The sequence below is a fragment of the Hypanus sabinus genome, chromosome 8 (genome assembly GCF_030144855.1).
Source record: "Hypanus sabinus isolate sHypSab1 chromosome 8, sHypSab1.hap1, whole genome shotgun sequence".
Lineage (NCBI taxonomy): Eukaryota > Metazoa > Chordata > Chondrichthyes > Myliobatiformes > Dasyatidae > Hypanus > Hypanus sabinus.
In genome coordinates, this window is record NC_082713.1 from 129,676,359 (window position 1) to 129,697,552 (window position 21,194).

The 21,194-nt window shown below is 37.1% G+C and overlaps 1 protein-coding gene across 2 annotated transcripts in view; it reads left to right on the forward strand.

Annotated features, from left to right (window-relative positions):
* The window catches only part of pnpla8 (patatin-like phospholipase domain containing 8), a 110,026-nt gene that overhangs the window by 74,755 nt on the left and 14,077 nt on the right, over positions 1-21,194 (forward strand). For both annotated transcript variants that reach the window (XM_059977829.1, XM_059977830.1), the window contains exon 8: positions 13,951-14,145. In XM_059977829.1, the coding sequence (XP_059833812.1) occupies positions 13,951-14,145 (195 nt within the window). The remainder of the gene's footprint in view (positions 1-13,950; positions 14,146-21,194) is intronic.

A 21,194-nucleotide genomic window follows, 5' to 3' on the forward strand; every position in this document is an offset into this window, starting at 1 on the left:
GGGAAATCAATAGCTATGGGGAAATAGCACATGAGGAAATGAGACCTGTAAAGAGCTACTATGATCCTATTTAATGGCAGGCCAAGTATGAAGTTACCTATTCCTGCTCCTAATTTATTATGTTGTATGATCTTCTTAATGATGATTTCAGTAAATGCTCCTCCACATGACTAATCTTGTTGCAGAAGGATAGATAGGAACCTGATTGTAATAATTATAACTTGTCAGAAACCTAGTTACTGCATAAGGAGAGAACACGGAATGAATGCAGATTTTCAAAATCTATAGCCTATAAAACCAAACAGTAATGTACATCAAATATACTTATTCCAAAATAGACTAAGCTTTTAAGAGTATTTTTTAAGCTCAAAACTTGAGCTGCTTAACGTCTTAAGATAAAACAAAATGTAATTAGAGCAAAAAAAAGCAAATAAGACAATTGCACAGCAATGTCAGTACTGAATAATATTAGAATATGGCAATTTTAGGTGACTGAATTTGGAGAAGGGGGATTATAAAGGGAAACTGGTTGTTCATGAACAATCTTGAGGACAGAAAGAGATTTTAGGCTTAGAATTTGAAGATTAGCATTTCAGCTTTCATCACGTGAGGCTTGTGTTGTACATGAGTATTGAAATTTAATCTTTGTGCACCTGACCATTAACATTTTACCTTTTAACTCGAATAAATTTTACATTCCTGTTAAACTATAAATTGTACGTCATTATTAATTCTTGGATTGTATTTTGATGGGTCTTTTTCCCTGCTAGAATGTTTTGTCTGCTGTTACTGTATCGTCTTGAATGATCATTTTTAATGAGAATTCCAACATTATTTGGTGGGTTATAAGATCTGAGGGAAACTAAAATATTTCCCAGTGTAAAAAATTAGGATAGATCCCTATATAGATTAATACTTTACCTTCTGTGCTGTTACTAAACACATTCTGAAGTAAGTAGACTGAAGGAGCACTTGCCAGATATGGCTCCCGAAAAGTATCATATCCCCTGAACTAATTCTCTGGAACTATGTTCTCTTCATGTTCTATCAGTCATTTTCTTTCTTTTCAAATCTTTTTATTATTATTATTATTATTATTCAAAAATACACAGGTACATTGAAGTAACAACACTTAGAATGCCTCAAAAAAAATTATCTTGATTGAAAATTTTGTGAATAAAAAAAACTCTACGAAGCAAGAAGAGTGAGAAAAAAAAAGAACCCATTCAGGGCACAACCCGGAGCCATGCGTCATCCAGTAAGCTTCTAAAAATAAGTATCAAACTGCCAACAAAAAGAAAAAATATATGAAAAAAAAATTACGCTTAGATCGTGGAGGAAATCTATCAGTTAACTGAAATGATAGTAACGAGCAAATGAGCCCCATCTCTTCTCAAAATCAAATAAAGGTTCAAAGGTTCGACTTCTAATTTTCTCGAAACTGAGACACAGCATCACTTGAGAGAACCATTGTAACAAGGTAGGAGCAGATATATCCTTCCATTTCAACAAAATGGCCCTTCTAGCTATCAATGTAACAAACGCAATAACATGTTGGTCAGACAGAGAAATACCATGAATATTTTGAGGAGTTATTCCAAAAAGCCCAGTCAATTTATTAGGTTGTAAATTGATTCTAAGTGCTTTAGAAATTGTCGAAAAGACTGACTTCCAGAACAGTTTTAATATAGAATATGACCAAAACATATGTGTCAGTGTAGCTATCTCAGTTTTGCATCTATCACAATACTAGTCAACATTGGGAAATATTTTAGAAAGTCTCTCTTTTGTCCAATGGTAATGATATACAATTTTAAATTGAATCGGTGAATGACTAGCACAGACTGAGGAAGAGTTAACCAACTTCAGAATCCGTGTCCAATTCTCCCATATAAAAGTCAAATTGAGTTCTTTCTCCCAATCCTGTTTAATCTTAAGTAAAGGATGCTTATCCCATTGTAATAATAAATTATAAATTCTTCCAATAGAACCTTTCATCAAGGGGTTCATATTCATAATAGTATCTAACACATCAGCCTCCAATATATAAGGAAAAATACTTAAATATTTTTGTAAAAAATGTCTAACTTGAAGATATTGTAAAAAGTGTGAATATGAAAGAGAATATTTATCAACTAATTGTTCAAAAGACATCAATCTGCCTTCTTTAAATAAGTCCAAAAAAGACCTAATACTGTTATTTTTCCAAAGTAAAAAAATTGGATCTCTCCAGGAAGGTTTAAAAAAGTAATTATGATAAATTATACTACAAAGTTAATATTTTTTAAGATTAAAAAAATTGTGAAACTGGAGCCAAATTTGTAAAAAGTGCTTAACCACAGGATATAAATTTAAATTAGCAACTTTAGCTAATTGTGTAGGTAGAGCAACTCCTAATAACAAAATTAAATAAAACTGTTTCACAGCTCTCAGTTCCAGGTCTACCCAGATTGGCCAATCGTTCCTATCACCCCAATATAACCAAAAGGACATATATCGCAAATTAACATCCTAATAATACATTCTTAGATTAGGCAAAGTGAGACTGTCCTTTTTCAACTTTTGTAAATGATTTTTACTGATCCTTGGTCTTTTATTATCCTAAATAAAAGATAGAATAATACCGTCAATCTGATCAGAAAACTTCTTAGTCAAAAAACAGGAATATTCTGAAATAAATTTCAAAATTTCGGTAAAATCATCATTTCAACTATATGAATACGACCAACAAGTGAAAATGAAAGTGGGCTCCGTCTACTAAATGTGTACTTCATAGAGTCCACTAAAGGAGGAAAATTAGCTTTATAAAGATCCATATATTTTTTAGTAATTCTGACACCTAAATATCTAAAAGAATCCATAACTTTGAAAGGAATATTATCATATATAGAGACAAATTCATTTAAAGGAAATAATTTACTTATACTAAAATTTATTTTACATCCTGAAAAATCTCCAAATTTGTCAAATAATTTTAGCAAAGCAGGAATAGATTCTTCAGGCTTAGATATATATACCAATAAATCATCAGCATAAAGAGAGATCTTGTGCATGGTCTCATTCATAAAAATCCCATGAATATTTCTAGCTTCACGAAGAGCAATAGCCAGGGGTTCTAATATTAAGTTAAATAACAAAGGACTTAATGGACAACCTTGTCTTGTACCCCATGATAGCTGAAAAAAGGGAGACCTACAGTTATCGGTGATAACAGTAGCAACAGGAGCTTTATATATCATTTTAATCCAATGATTAAAATTAATACCAAAACCAAATTTTCCTAAAACATTAAATAAATATTTCCATTCAACTCGATCAAATGCTTTTTCAGCATCCAAAGATATAACACATTGTGAAGTTTTAGAAGAGGGCGAATATATAATGTTAAATAATCTCCGAACATTTGAAAAAGAATAACGACCCTTTATAAAGCCTGTTTGATCTTTAAAAATGATTTTACCCAAAATACTCACCAACTGATTGGTCATTATCTTTGAGAGAATCTTAGCATCAACATTCAGTAATGAAATAGGTCTGTATGAGGCACAATCAGTAGGATCTTTATCCTTTTTGAGGATTAAAGAAATAGAAGCTTCATAGAAAGTAGAGGGTAAGTCACTTTTCACAAAAGAATCTTTAACAACATATCTGGAGAAAGCAGTTTTCCAAATTTTTTATAAAATTCTACAGGATAACCATGAAGTCCCGGGGCCTTACCAGATTGCATTGAAAAAATAGCTTTATGGATTTCAGATTCAGTAACTTGGGCATCAAGAATTTTTTGATCCTCAGCAGAAATTTTAGGGAAAACAATCTTTCGTAAAAAAGCATTCATTTCAGAAGAATCTACTGAAGATTGAGATTTACAAAGTTCAGTATAAAAATCTTGAAAAATCTTACTGATTTCTTCATATTCCCGAGCCAAGATACCATCCTTTCTACGAATTTTCAAAATTTGCCTTTTGGCTCCAGCCGATTTTAATTGAAATGCAAGTAATTTATTATTTTTATCTCCAAACATATAAAATTGGCTCTTTAACTTAAGTAGATAACCTTCAATTGGAAGAGTTAACAATAGATTATATTGTGATTGAAGTTCCACTCTTTTTTTAAATAAGTCAATATTAGGGGAAACCACATTGACATTATCTGAATCTTTAATTTGTTTTGAAATTTCATCTAATTCTGCTTTTGTCTGTTTTTTGAGTTTAGCTGAATAAGAAATAATCTGACCACGTAAAAATGCTTTGAATGTATCCTATATAATTAATTTGGACATACCTCCTATATCATTAAAAAGAAAAAAATTCTGTTATCTGGCTTTCAATAAAACTGATAAAATCAGAGTTTTGCAATAAAGTCTGAGACATGCGCCATGGTGGACGGACAAAAATGACATCGTCAAATTCAAAGGACAAACTCAAAGGCACATGATCAGATATAGCAATAGCGTCATATTCACAGTTTTTAACAATAGGCAAAAGGCGGGGTCAATTATAATAATCCTCGAATATTTTTTGTAGACTTGCGAAAAGAAGGAATATTCTCCATTATCAGGGTGTAAATGCCTCCATAATTCAATCAACCCAAAATCGATCAAAAGGGAGTTGATGACTGATGCAGAGTGGTTTGGAAGTCTCTGATTAGTTGAACTCTTATCAATCATAGGATTTAAACAACAGTTGAAATCCCCACCCATTATTAACATATACTCATTTAAATCTGGCAATAAAGCAAATACTTCTTTAAAAAAAGGATCATCTAAATTGGGAACATACAAATTAACCAGAACAACCTTTCTGTTACAAATCACTCCTTTAACAATTAAACATCTACCATTGGAATCTGATTCAATATCCTCTTGAGTAAATATATTAGATTTAATAAAGATAGATACACCTTTAGTTTTACTTTGCAAAGTAGCATGAAACTGCAGGCCATTCCACCATCTAAAAACCCTGTTTTGATCTTCCGCCTTGATATGTGTCTCCTGAGCAGAAATTATATCAGGTTGGAATCAATTAATAATTTTAAAAGTCTTTTTTCATTTGACAGGATGATTCCAACCACGTACATTCCAACTTATTACATTAATCCGTTTGTCTGCCATAGTATAATTTTATTCTAATTTACTTTATACATGTGCAGAGCACATACCAATACGGGATTATCAAAGATGGCGGTGTTGAGGAATACAACCATATAGAAAACAGGCATGCTCCGGAACCACCCAATGGGGAGAGAACTCCTAACTCTAAACCCGCCCACCCTCCCAAAAGCCCGAAGAAAGGCAAGTAAAGGAAGCCATGGGCCGCTCTGTCGGTCTCGTACCTCCCACTCGCCCCCCCCCCCCCCCAGCAAGTGCCTGTACACAAAAAAATAAGATGACCTTGCAAGAAAGACAGTAACGTCTCAGCAAAGGCGTGTGTTTACATTCCGTTATGTATTAAACAAAAAAGAACCAAAATAATATCTCTTAAAGAGAAAAACCAGCACCATCTTTAAATCTCTAAGAAAGCTATTAAATTCAGTTATATATCGCTATAATAAAACAGATTTAAAAAAGAAGGGTTAATAGTATATTTAACCGAACTAAATTTACAGAAATATTAATTAGTAATATCAAAAGTAACTAAACCTTCCCAGATATATACCTATTAATAGGAAAGAAAACTACCAGTTAGTAAAATTAAGAAACAACAAAAATTGTTGCTTTAGATCCCAGCACCTGCAGTCTCGTTTCTCTAGTGTTCAGACACTCAGTGGCAGAACCCGATATTTATGACGGGTTTTCACTCGTGATACAGTTGGTGTGTGGAATGTGTAATGCTGCATGTCACATTAAACAAAACAACTTATTTCACACTTTGAATAAAGATGAAGCAAACTGACAATAAGTTCCTTGTTGTAAAATTAGCTTTATAAAAGAAGTTTATTGACAGTCTATGTCAGGTATCACTTTAATGTATTTTGACTTTGTAATTGAATCAAAATCGAATTTATTACCACTGATGCATGTCATGTTTTTTTTTGTTTTGTGGCAACAATACAGTGCAAGTTATAAAAAAAAACCACAAGTTAAATAAAAATTAAATTAATAGAGCAAAATAGGAAAAGTAATAATGTTCATGAGTTCATGGATTGTTGAGCTATCTGGTGGCAGAGGGGAAGAAGCTGTTCCTAAGGCTGTGTGTCTTAAGGCTCCTATACCTTATCTCTAATGGTAGTACTGAGAATAAGGCATGTCGTGACTGCTAAGGTCCGTTAAAGATGGATTCCACTTCTTGATGCACTGCCTGTTGCACTGAAGAGGGACCAATATCCTTGCGAGCAGGTTTGTTAGAATAGTTGGGGTGAGTTTAAACTAATTTAGCAGAGGGGGATGGGAACCAGAATAAGAGGGCTGAGGAAGAGGCAGTTGATATGCAACTAGATGCAGTGTGTGGAGAGACAATTGGGAATGACAGGCAGATGATGGGGCAAGAATGCAGTCAGTGGGATGAGTTCCAGTGTAACATAGGGACAATATTGAAAAGGTTGATGATTACAGAACTGAATGCATGCAATTTACAGAATAAAGTAGATCTTACAGTGCAGTTAGAGATTGGTAGGTATGATGTTGTAGGCACACCGAGTCATGGCTTAAAGAAGATCATGGTTGGGAGCTAAACATCCAAGGATACGCGTTGTATCGGAAGGACAGGCAGGTCTGGGGTGGGGGGGGGGGGGGGCCCTGTTGGTAAAAAATTAAATGAAATCATTAGAAAGAGGTGAATAGGATCAAAACATGTAGGATCCTTGTGGGTAGAGTTAAGACCATGATGGGCATTATATACAGGCCCTGAACAGTAGCCAGGATGTGGGCTACAAGTTACAACAGAAGATAGAAACCACATGTCAAAAGGGCAATGTTACAATAGTCATGCAGGATTTATGTATGTAGATTGGGAAAATCTGGTGGGTGCTGGATCCCAAGAGAGAGAATTTGTAGAATGCTGACAAGATGGCTTTTTGGAACAGCTTGTAGTTGAACCCACTTGGTGAAAGGCTATTCTGGATTGGGTGTTGTATAATGAACTGGATTTCATTATCAAACACGAGGAAATCTGCAGATGCTGGAAATTCAAACAACACGCACAAAATGCTGGTGGAACACAGCAGGCCAGGCAGCATCTATAAGGAGAAACATCAACAGTGCTTCTCCTTATAGATGCTGCCTGGCCTGCTGTGTTCCACCAGCATTTTGTGTGTGTGTTTGGATTTCATTATGGAGCTTAAGGTAAAGGAACCTTTAGAGACAATGATCATCATATGATAGACTTCATCCTATAATTTGAGAGGCAGAAGCTAAAACTCGGATGTATCAGTATTACAAAGGGAATTCTAAAGGCATGAGGGAAGAGGTGGCCGAAGTTGATTGGAAGGGGACACTAGCAGGGATGACAGCAGAACAACAATGACTGGAGTTCCTGGGAGACACTTGGAAGGCACAGGATAGGTTGTTAACAAAGAAGAAGAATTCTAAAGGCAGGATGACACAGCCAGAACTGACAAGGGAAGTAAAAAAAAACATAAAAGCAAAGAAGACAGCATATAATAGAGCAAAAATTAGTGGGAAATTAAAGGATTGGGAAGCTTTTAAAAACCAACAAAAGGCAACAAAAAACCATAAGGAGGGAAAAGATTAAATATGAAGATAAGCTAGACAATAGTATCAAAGAAGATACCAAAGATTTTTTCTGATATATTAAGAATAAAAGAGTTTAAAAAAAATTCTCAACACTTTATTTTCTCTTATTATTATTGATATATTGCTTAGCTTTGTTAATCAGTTATTTGCTGGTTTAATTCTTTATTGTATATAATAACATATTGACTCAATGTATCTTTTTTGTTAATCTTCAATAATAATTAATAAAAAGATTTTAAAATGAAGAGTAAAAGAGAGATGATAGCTGATATCAGACCGCTGCAAAATGACACTGGTGAGACAGTAATGGAGGACAAGGAAATAGCAGACAAACTAAATAAGTATTTTGCATCTGTCTTCACTGTAGTAGACACTAGCAGTATGTTGGACATTCAGGAGTGTCAGGAGGCAGAAGTGAATTCATTTGCTGTTAGTAGCAAGTAGGTGCTTGAGAAACTAAAAAGTCTGAAGTCAGATAAGTCACCTGGACCAGATGAACTACCACCCAGGATTGTGAAAAAGGTAGCTGAAGATATTGTGGAAGCAATAGTAATGATCCTTCAAAAATCACTAAATTCTGGCATGGTTCCAAAGGACTAGTAATTGCAAATATCACTCCATTCTTCAAGAAGAGAATGATGCAGAAGAAAGGGAATTATAGGCTAGTTGGCCTGACCTTAGTGGTTAGGAAGATGTCTCAGGGTACTTGGAGGGACATGATAAAACAGGCCAAAGTCAGCATGGTTACTTTAACGGGAAAGTCCTGCCTGACTAATCTTTTGGATTCTTTGAGGTCATAACAAGCAGGATAAACAAAGGAGAATCGGTGGATGTTGTGTACTTGGATTTTCAGAAGGTCTTTGACAAGGTGCTGCACATGAGGCTGTTAAACAATATAAGAGCCCGTGGTATTAGCCGAAAATTACTAGCATGTAGAGAGGATTGTCTGATTGACAGGAGGCAAAGAGTGAAATAAAGGGGGCTTTTTCTGTTTGACTGCTGGTGATTAGTAGGGTTCTGCAGGGGTCGGTGTTGGGACTGCTTTTTACGTAATATGCCAATGTTTTGAATGATGAAATTGCTGGCTTTGTGGCCAAGTTTGTTGATGATAAAGAAGCTAGGTGGAGGAGCAGGTCATGTTAAGGAACCGAGAAGGCTGCAGAAGGACTTAGATTAGGAGAATGTGCAAATAACTGGCAGATGTGATACATAGTTGAGAAGTGTATGTTCATGTACTTTAGAATGAACAAAAGCATAGACTATTTTCTAAACAGGTGGAAAATTCAAAAATACCTTTCCCTATAACTCAGGTCCTCAAATCCTTGCAACATCCTTGCAAATTTTTTTCTACACTCTTCCAAGTTTAATGATGTCCTCCCTCTAGGTAAATGACCAGAACTTCACATGATACTCCAAATTTGGCCCCACCAACATCTTAAACAACTTCAACATAATGTCCCAACTTCTGTACACAATACTTTATTTGTCATTACGCCAAAATCTCTTATCTATCTGTAATGTCATTTTCAAGGAACTGTGGATCTGTATTCTGAGGTCCCTTTGTTCTACCATGCACTTCAGTGTCACACCATTTACTGTAAGTCCTACTCTGGTTTGTCCTCACAGAGTGCAACATCACACACTTGTCTGCATTAAATTCCATCTGACATTTTTCAGCTGGTCCTTATTAGTTCCACCACTATCCCCACAGCCTCTCCACTTGCTGATCTGCCACTCTGGTTCCCATCTCCCTGAAACTCCAATTTAAACCCCCCACCCACCCTTCACCCCCTCCAGTGCTGCACCAGCATACTCTCCCACAGGAATATTGGTTCACCTCAGTTAAAATGCAAACTGTCTTATTTGTACAGGTTTCACCTTCCTTCTAAGAGAGCCCAATGAGCCAAAAATCTGAAGACCTCCCATCTGCACTATCTCCTTAGACATGTGTTAAACTTCTTTCTTCCTTGTTCTGGCCTCACTAGAATGTGGCTTGCCACCCTGGAGCTCCACTTTAACTTAGCACCTAACTCTCTGAACTCACTTTGCAGGACCTCATCACCTTGCCTGTCGTTGGTAGTGATGTAGATCAGGACCTCTGACTGCTTCTCCTCCCCCTCAAAGAATGCTATGGACTCGATCCAAGACTTCTCTGACCCTGGAACCTAGGAGGCAACATACCACCTGGGATTCTCATTCTCATCCACAGAATCTCCTGTCTGTCCAACAAACCAGTGAATTCCCTGTCACAGCTGGTTTCTCTTCTCCCTATATTCCTTCTGAGCCATAGAACCGGACCCAGTGCCAGAGACTTGACTGCAATGACTTTCCTCCCCAAGGCCATTCCCCTCTCAACAGTATCTAATACAATTTACTTGTTATTGAGGGGAACCCTACATCGACTGTCTATTCCTTTTCCCTCTCTTGACAGTCACCCATTTACTTGTGTCATGCAGCTTAGGAGTAACTGCCTTCCTGTAACTCTTGCCAATTAACCTGTCTCCCAAATGAACTGTGGGTCATCTGGCTCCGGCCCCAGCTCTCTAACACAGTCTGTGAAGAGCTGCAGCTCGATGCATTCCACACAAGTGCAGTCATCAGAGACACCGGAGGTTTCCCTAACTTCTCACATCATGTAAGAGGAGCCCTAGGTTCCATTCCTGCTCTAACCTGTGCAATAACAAAGAAAGAAAGAAATCTTAATCGAACCTCACTTTAGCCTCTGTCTCTTATCACTAAGGTCTCTTGAGCCAAAGCCTCAACGCCCTATTCTAACCCTGTCCTCTCACACAATGGCCACTTTGCTTGTATGCAAGTCCTTTTTATTGCCTTTGCCAATACAACTAGCATTTGACAGTCGTGTGCCTCTTTTAAGCTCCTATTACCTGAAACTGCACAGAAAATCCTGACAGGTACCACTTGTTAAATTTCCCCCTCCAAGTAATGACTACTCTTACCTGAAACAAATACCTAAAAACCTGAAGTAGTCGTCTTGGTTAGTTCTGCTCCATCTGTTCTATGTTGTCCATAGTTGTCTATGACTATCAGGAAACTTATTGGAAGTGAGGTGCAGCATTGCAGTGAGAAAGACTGAGAGAAGTGACTGATTCAGCCTTATTTGTCACCATTCTGAATTGATACTGAACCTGTTGTTGACCTGGCCTTGGCTCATGAGAATCAAGACTGCATTTTAAAAACTGAAATGGAGATTTATTTCTGTGGGCAACCAAATTTGAGGAAAATTCTCCAAGTTCATTGGCGACAGGAATAAGCCAGTCATCAGTGGTCCCTCACAGGTTAACATCTCATTTTGAAGTCTTAATTATACTCGATCAGCGTTCCCTGAACAGCCCAGTTCATTTGAATGCTGGATTCCCAAAATATGCTTTTCTGATGTGGGATGCAACTACCAGGTGGATACAGAAAATAATTGTAAAAATGTTCTCAAAACTTGGAAATAAAATGCAATGTCCCGGCTATCTACTGAATATTCTTGGCCCACAAACACTTAAAGTGAAGAAGGATGTGAGTCACTATCTCAACATTGAAGCCTGAAGGTTAAATGGAAGTCCAGAAGTCAAAGCCCGTGACTGAACTTGGAAACCAGAGGCCTGTCTTGGAGTTGGAGTATTGTCTGTGTGGATGCATGGGAGGAAAGGGGCTTGTTTTGCTTTTGTTGTTTGTTTGTTGTATTTTGTGTTGTTCTGCCAAGAATTCTAGGCATGTTATGTTGGTGTTGGAATGTGTGGTGACACATGCACACCCTTAAATGTGGTGGTTTTTAATGCAAACGACTCATTTCACTTATATGTGATAAATCTGATTCCGTGTCAAGGCACACAAAAACCATTGTCAGTCTATTGTATATCAGTGATTTAGATGAGAATCTTAAAGTCATAGGTAGCAAGTTTGTGGATGACAACTAAAATAGGTTGTGTTGTTGACAGTGAAGATGGTTATCAGGATTTGCAGAGGAATCTTGATCAGCTGAGTAAGTGGGCTGAGAAATGGCAAGTGGAGTTTAATTTGGTAAGTGCAAGGTATTGCATTTTGTTTAAAGTGTATTTATTATCAAAGCATTTATACATTATATAACCAAGGCAACCATGAAACAAAGAAATCCAAAAGACCCATTAGTAAAAGACTGTCAAAAACCAATGTGCTGTGAGAGAAAAAAAAATTATGTAAGCGATAAATGCAAGCAAATAACATTCTGAACTGAAGTTCACAAAGAGTCTTTAGGTTGCTGTAGAGTGGAGCATCAAGCTGAATCTCACTTTGAGCCCCGACATTCTGACCTTTTACATTTGGCCTGGCGCCGATATCATTGTCCAAGCATCAAGTGCTGTTGCTTCAACATACTCTGGTTCTAGGGCCTGGACCCCGCTGCCTCAATTCGGTCTGAACCTGACCTTTTCAATTCAGCCCAAACAAATGAGGATAAGACTTGCACAGTGAATGGAGCATGTTGTAGAACAGTACAAGTACTTTGTTTAACAGACCACAAGTATACAGGGAACTTGAACAGACTGCAAATATACAGGGAACTTGAACAGACTGCAAGTATAAGGGGAACTTGAACAGACTACAAGTATACTGGGAACTTGAACAGTCTGTAAGTATACAGGGAAACATGTAATTGTACTGAGAGTACAAGTATATGATTCCTTGAAAGAGTTGTAGGTAAGACAAGATGGTGAACTTTCGGCATGCTTCATCAGTCAAGACATTTGAGTATAGAAGGTGGGATGTTATGTTACAGTTGTACAAGATGTTGGTGAGGCTATATTTGGAAAACATGTGCAATTTTGGTCACCTGAGTATAGGAAGGATGTCATTAAGATGGAAAGAGCTCAGAGATTCAGGAAGTTGTTGCTGGGACTGAAGGGACTGAGTTATAGAATGAGGTTGAGCTGGTTGGAACTTTTTTCATTGGAACATAAGAAAATGAAGGGAGACCTTACAGATGAGTATAAAATTGAGGGGCACGGATAAGGTGAATGCAGCCTTTTTCACAGGGTAGTGGAATCAAGAAATAGAGGGCATACATTTAAAGTGAGACTGGTGAGATTTATACACATCTGAGAGGCCACTTTTTCTACCCAGAGTGGTCAGTATATGGAATGAGCTGCCAGAAGAAGTTGTCAAGGCAGGTATATTAATAGCATTTAAAAGGTACTTGGACAGGTACATGGATAGGAAAGGTTTAGATGGATATGGGCTTGATAGCTAGCTAAGCTGGAAATCTTCTTTGGGTTTGGCTAGCTGTGCGGAAAGGCCTGTTTTCCATGCCTTGTGGCTTTGTAGAAGGTACACATCATTTCCCAAACTACCTGTCCACCTAATCTACCAGGCAGTAACCTGTTATGTCTAGAATAGTTTGTCAAGAACTGCTCAGAAATTTTAGAACCTGACTGAGATAACAAGTCATCCATGATCCTAAGTGATTACCAAAAATAAGACAAAAGTTTATTGTTTGCTGCTTTACTCATATGAAAATACATTACCAAATATTTAACCTAAGTGACACATGAATCTACCTTGTTCTGAAATCCACACAACTTTGCCCATTGCTGTTGAGGCTGAAGCGTAGTCAAGCACCCAGTAGAGTGCTGACTGCGGATACCTGTTCCGCCACTTCATCAGACCTGGGAAATACACACAAGCTCATTAAGGTGCAGGAAAAGCTTGTTAAGTGATTTAATTAAGTTTGATTACATATTTTATGTGTGACTATATGATTAGCCCCTTAAGTTTAAATGAAAACTAATTTTGGCTGTTCTGAAATTATTTTTAAATAGTTAAAAATTGGAAGACATTCACAATTTGCAGTTTGAGTGGCAGCTGGTGAGCCTGGGGATGTGATCTCACTGACTTGTCAGAGCAGCCAGTCTCTGTTGCAGGGAGAGGTGCTGCACTGCCATGAGCTGGAAATGGCCTCTCAGTGGGAGACTGCAAGCATCTGACAGATAGTGGAAGACCTGTCTTGGTATTTCTGGATCACTTGTCAGTCTTCTCATGTTGGAGGTCATTGTGTGTTTTTCCAAAATTTTATTTCTGAAAATTTGTTGATAGTAGCATTGTGTCTGAATCTGATGTTGAACTACTCCTAAAAATGTATGATGAAATAAGTCACTAAAAAATTGATCAGCAGATTACTGCCTTGTCTACCAGGGTAAGTTGCTGCAATTAGCATACTGAATTATTAAAAATAGATGAATACTTTATATTTTTTAATAATGTAAGTGTTTACTTTGCAGGTAGCAGCAGTGAGCACTATAGTGAACAAAGGGATACCATTGAAAGCATTTGTCTTCAGGAACTATAATCACCTGCCTGGTGTAAGATCACACTATATGGGTGGGTGTCAGTTTAAACTTTGGCAAGCAATCCGAGCATCTTCAGCTGCACCCGGCTATTTCCAAGAATATGCTATTGGCAGTGACCTTCATCAGGTATGGCTTTTTGCTAAATTCTCAGGTCTTGATTTTTCAGTTTCAGCCAATTCTTATTTTTTAAATGGGAGAGAAATAAAGCTGAGGTCAAGCTGTAAAGTCCATTTATTTTCCCTCCAATCAACCTTTGTGCCAGTAAAAAATGTCAGTTGTGCAGTTTTGCCTTGACATTAACACATGTGATTTTCAAGTGCTCACATAGTTTATTGATCAATTCTGCCATTTATTTGTGGAATGCACATTTGAAAGGTTAGAAGTGGAACTGAAGCAAAAGAGAGGATTATTGTTGATTACATGAAAGAAAATTAAGATTTTCCTGAAGTAGTAATAAATGTGAGCTGCAGACACCTAGTGGAGATAATGGACTGTCTTCATACAATGCTTTCAACAATTATATGCTTCAAAACTTCATTTTCATTGCAATATTCAGGATGATTGTTAATACATTAACTCTTCCTAGTTCCTAACTTGTTGAAATAGAGAAATTGTTTCATTTGCATTCCTGGTTATTTCTGGTATATTGAAGCCTGAATGCTTGAAACCGCAGTGATCAAAATTGTCTTAGTGCTTATTTCTCAACAGTGACAAACATCACTTCTTTTTTAGCACAAACACACATGACTGATGGTTTTTAAAAAACTGTTCGCTCTGAGTATGGTGTAGTGTCTAAGGGCCACACGGCACGCAACTGACGCTAGTTGGAAACTGTTTGCCAGCAAGCACCTTGTCCCAGTTAAGTGGCATAGTGTCCAAAGTAAACAAAGAGAATCCTGTCTATTTTCTTAATTAGTTATTATCCTTTAAGAGTTGTCCCAAATAAGCGGCTGCCCCAATAAACCAGTTGCCCAATTAACCAGAATCCCACTATATTAATGTGTTCAAGCAGAAGTTAGATAGGCTTTTGATGAAAAAGGATATGGTAGAAGAATGGTTTGGATAAAGCCAAATGGCCTGTTTCATTCTATATATTTAAGTTAGAGTTGCAAGAAAAAGTTCGTGAACCCTTTGCAATTCCCTGGTTTTCTGTATTTACTCATAAAATGTGTTCTGATCTTCATCTAGGTCACAATAATAGACAACCACAATCTGCTTAAACTAATAACACACAAACAATTGTACTTTTCATGTCTTTATTGAACACTTTGTTTAATCATTTACAGTCTAGGCTGGAAAAAGTATGTGTACAACAGTAGCAACAGTACTAAATTTCCTTCATTTGTAGACAATTTCTCTTACTGTGGACTGATGAACACTCAGGTCTTTGGAAATGCTCCTGTGGCTTTTTCCAGCTTCATGCATCTCCACAATTCTTCTTCTAACGTCCTGTGAGAGCTGTCTTGATCGAGGCATGGTGCTCATAAACAGATCTTTCTTGAGAAGAACAGGCTCTGTCAGTAATCTGTGTGTGTTTTTTATAGGGCAGGGCACCTCTACAACCCACACCTCCAATCTCAACTCATTGATTGGAATATCTGACTCCAAGTAGCCTTGGAGAAGGCATTATCCCAGGGGTTCACATACTTTTTTGAATCTAGACTGTGATTGTTCAAATTGTGTACTCAGTATTGACAAGAAGTAGAATTGTTTGTATGTTATTAGTCTAGGCAGATTGTGTTTATTATTGTGATGTGGATGTAGATCAGGCCAATTTTATGAGTAATTAATGTAGAAAACCAGGGGATTGCAAAGGATTTACAAACTTTTTCTTGAAACTGTACAGGTGCTGTGCCTTCAAATGCATTCCCTAATATTGTATATCACATTGGGCCCATGGTCACCCTGGGATACGTAAGTAAAGGACAGGGCTCCTGACCTTGTGCTATTTGCTAATTTCTGTCACAATAGTGTGAAACATCAGTGCTGGGGTCAACATCTCAGAGAATCTATCCTAGGCCTACCCCATTGATGCAAACGTAATGAAGGTTCACCAATGGCCATACTTCATTCAGTGTTTAAGGAGATTTGGTTTGTCATCAAAAATTAGCAAATTTCTACATAGATACCATGGAGAGCATTGTGACTGATTGTATATATCATCTTCTGGTATGGAATTGCCAATGCATAGGATTGAAAGAGGCTTCTGAAAGTCTTCAACTTAGTCAGCTTCATCACAGACACAGGCCTTTTTACCATAAAGGATATCTTCTAAAGGCAGTGCCTCAAGAAGGTGACATCCCTCATTAAGGACTCTTGCCACCAGGGGTATGCCTTCTTATTATTACCATCAGGAAAGAGGTACAGGAACTTGAAGACCACTCTCAATGTTTTAGGAACAGGTTATTCCTCTCTGCTGTTTAGTAATCAGATTTCCGAATGATCCATGAACATCACCTTGCTGTTCTTATTTTGTATTTTATTTACTTTGATTGCAACTTATAGTAATTTGTTACGCCTACACTACCACAAAACACCAAATTTCAAGACTTATGTCTGTGACAATAATCCTGATTCTGAACATGGTCAAATGCCTGTCGATATTAACCTTTAAGCCACCTTTTGCTAGAATAAGATTTGCCTAGCTTTCAAATCATTGGTTTTGCCATGTCTGACAGAAAGATTTAGTTAGAGTTGAATAGTTACCAATACCATACTGGTTAAGATGATCACAAAGTAGAAAAAGTTGTTATTCCTGTTCCTGCAATGAGTTGAATTTTCTGATCACAACTTGGGGATGTGTTGATTTGCTCCATGGCGTCATCTCTTTATAATATTGGAACTCTTCCCTTCTCCATTGCTGGTATTTCGGACTTCCCCACTTCACCCGTTCCACCATTTCCATAACTCATCCAGTATCTGTGCCTGGAATTTTTGTCCCCAAAGCTTCTAGGCCTCTATTGCTTGAAGACTACATGGAACTTGCCATGATGTCTCCTCTTCTGACTTTATAGCAATTTTGCCATGTGGAATTTTGTTATCTTGCTAACAAAGTATTTGAAGTTTTAGCATTTTAGACTTCAGTCAGGTCATCTTTGTCAAATTTCAGGTCATTCTTCCTTGTGAAAATTCAACTTAGACAGTCAGCTTTGGATTTAACTTTGTGCACTTCATTTTTAGCATTCCAACACTAACTGTGGAGGCATATGAATGAACATGAGCAACTTGAGGAACATACTAAACAGGCATAAGTTGGTACCTTAAAGAATGAAAGGAAATAGCAAATACAATATCACTGGCCAGAATTTTCCATTAAGTAATCTTCTAACTTGGCCCTTTTTACACTGTTGTATTAACTAACTTCTCATCAAAACCTCAGAAGTAAATGGCAGAATGTTATGGTACTTTGGTAAATTGGTTTAGTATTGTCACGTGTACATTGGAAAGCTTGTCTTGTATATCGTTTATGCACATCAATTCATTATAATGGTGTATTGAGGTAGTCCAAAGGAAAACCATAACAATGCAAGATAAAGTGTCACAGTTGCAAGTGCTCTGCAGATAGACATTAAGTAATAAAATGGTAGATTCTGAGGTCAAGAGTCAATTCTTATTGTATCAAGGAACTGTTCAGTCCACTTAAAATGGCCCTACTGGTAGTATCTGATTCCAAGCTTTTGTATCTTCTGCTCGAAGAATATCTGCTGAGAGTGGGGTTTTGATTATGTGACAACTTTACTGAGGCAGCGAAAAGTGTAGACAGAGTCCATGGAGGGGAGGCTGGTTTCTTGGTGTGCTGAGCCATGTCCACAACTGTACAATTTCTTGTAGTCATGAGCTAAATAGTTGCCACACTAAGTCATTATACATCCAGATAGGATGCTTTCTGTGGTGTATTGATGAAAATTGGCCAGGGTCAGAGGGGACATGCAAATTTTCTTTAGCCTCCTGAGGAAGTAGAGGAGCTGGCGAGCTTTCTTGATTGTAAGAAGACGGGCTACCGATGTCGTTCACTCCTTGAAGAAACTTGAAGCTCTCAACTCTCTCGACCCAGCACTGTTGAATTAGACTGGATCATGTGCATTGCCATTCTTTCTGAAATTAATGACTAGCTCTGTTGTTTTGCTTAGCATTACTTGAGACTTCATATTCAATTGGATAAGTATACAGTGGTAGTTAATGGCTGTTTAAGTTATTATCATTTCTTATAGGTGGTTAATTGCAAACTGGCTATGATGAATTAAGCTTAGCCAATATGCTTCTCCTTTCAGTTTGATTGTAGTTGTAAACTTCTTAAAAATGAGTGGAAAATTTGTGATGTTAAATATTATGAACTTTTTGTTTCATTTGTTAAATATGTACAAATGATATTGTAAGAGTAATTACAAATACTTTCATTAAACCATATCCTATTTTAAACTTTTGAATTCAGCATCAAGGACAAAACAAAAGTAGATTAGAACTGCTTAGAATTCCAGCTCTCTTGTACTGTTCCAGGTCGTTGATGGACACTTTGTGGATTTTTACAATTGTTGTTGCAAAATGGTTACCATGGATACAGCTAACTAATTTTCTTAGTATTTCAGGCAGTTCCACTATAATTTAATCTTGTCATACTATTCATGGTCTTCATTCGTGAAAAATGGTGGCTCCTAAACCACAAAAAATAAAATAAACATAATTATATTTTCTTAAAAGCGAATCATTGCAGGAGTTTCTTTCTGAAATTGCTGTCATCATTTCAGTGACTTCATTCTTTACTAAACTACAAATTGATTAGCAGAATTATTATTGATTGAATAAATATCAAATTGAGTCATTAATCAAACATGCAGAGTTGCTGTGCCAAAAACTAACTATACGTTTGCATGTAAATGTGCTGCTTAGCTCAGATGCACAGAATCCAAAGGCTGTGCTTTATTTTTACTCTATTTTTACTTTATTTTTACTTGGTACGTTTTTACCAATGATTGGTTAATTTGATAGAGTTGTAAATCCCAACCATCCCTTGTTCTTGGCAGTCACATTTCAAGGTTATTCCTCTGTTGCCTCCCTCCCTCCCTTCCATTGAGTTGCTGTGTTTAGCCTGATTCTCATTTGGAATTCGTAGAATCATTGGAGGTTTATAACACAGCTCTTTGTGCCAATACCAAATAAATCCCACACTGTGCACCTGCACTTTATAGTTCAAGTGCATATCAATTGTGTTTTAAAATGGATGAGGGTTCCTGCCTCTGCCACCCTTTTGAAAACTGAGCTCGAAGTCTTTATCGTGTTTAGGGAGAACATGTTCTCCTAATCTCTAATCCATCTACCAACTGCTTTAAATCAAGTTTTGGCCTCTTTTCTAAGGGAAATTGTTCTTTGCTATTTGGTTTGTGGAGGCATCTCATAATTTTATACACTTAAATTGAGTCTTCCTTCGATCTTTATTCCAAGGAAAACAAGCCTGCTGATAAAATCATTTCTCACAATTGTAGTATTCCTCTACTGGCAACATCATTTCAATCTCCTCTGTACACAATCTAGTATAATTTCATCTCTCTGTATTGTGATCAAGCTGTATGCTGTGGCCTAACCAGTATTGAATGCAGTCATACACTAATCATTCTGCTCCTTCATTCTGTGCCTCAGTTAATAAAATAAAGCAATACATCTGTCCCTGTAATCATTTTACTGACGTTCTGCTGCCTTAAACTTTGGACATACAGACAAAATGACCAGGTTTATTTGTGGTCACTGCATCTACTAATCATTATAATTGAAAGGCGGTAGTACTGCAAACAGGTAAGTTTAAAAGGAAAAGGTAGAATGACTGAAGTTTCACAAAGAAATATTCCTCCAATAGAAAACACATCCTTGCAGCATTCCCCTTGTCAAACTCCCTAAGAATCTTGTTTTTAAACAATTTTATTTGTCACTCTTCTAAACACTGGAGATTTAAGGCCAAATCATTCAATCTTTCTTACTAAAACAGCCCCAACATCCCAGTAATCAATCCAGTGAGCTTTCCAATTGCTGCTTCCGAAGCAAACCCACCCTTCCTTAAACAAGACTATAAGACATGGGAGCAGAATTAGGCTATTCAGCCCGTTGAGTCTGCTCTGCCATTTGATCATTGCTTATTTTCCTAATGGTCAGAAATATTGGATAACAAAAAAATGTTTTACAAAGATCAATTGGCTGATCCAAGCAGGTTTAAATATTTAACTATCTTTTTTAAACAAATATATTTTATTTGTTGATTCTGCAATATAATTCTTTAAATGGTTTGATTTACTCTGGGCAATTGCATCAACAACATTTCAATTTTTCCCACAATTGCAGAAGTATTCCTCTTTATTCCATGGGTGTTACTTTTTAATTAGCAGATTTCCCTTTATTAGTTTAAAGGTCTTAGAAAGTTCATTAAAAATTGACCTACAAATGCATCAGTGGGAAACCTGTTCAGTTGTCAAAGTCCACACTGAAGCAAGATGACCTTGGAAATTTCAGTTCCAGGTCGAATTTCACTAAGGCAAAACTAACCTTTGAGAAATATTTTTTGCAATTACATTATTGTGTAAAAGTCTTTGGCACATATATATTGCTAGGGTGCCTAAGACTTTTGCACAGTACCATATTTGTCAACATGGAGTGGAGACTGAGTTTGTAAATCTGGTGGGAGCAAAGGATGTTGGGAATGGTGAGGATGGAGTACCACAGAGGAGTATTGGAACAGGTGGCAGAGGAATGCCAGGGGCATTGGGGGGGAGGGGGGGAATAATGACGTGAGTGCAGACAGACCCAGCCCTGAAACAGGCACAGTCATTTGATTCCAAACAATTAGTTATTACAGAATGTCTCTGTGGTTCTTCACACTCCCTCCCCTCTTCCTTCCCCTTTTCCTATAGAGACCCATATCAGAATTAGGTTTATTGTCACTCACATATGTCAATTTTTTTTTGTCAGCAGCAGTACAGTTCAATACATAAAATTAGTGAATACAGTCAGCCCTCCTTATCGGTGAGAGATTGATTCTGGGACCCCTCACGGATACCAAAATTCAGGAGTGCTCAAGTCTCTTATTCAACCTGTCTCAATGCGGTGAATCTTAGGACCCAGCGGAACCCCAGACCTTATTTAACCTGTCTCAGTGCACTAGACATTAGGACCCGGTGTCAGAGCTCTGAATC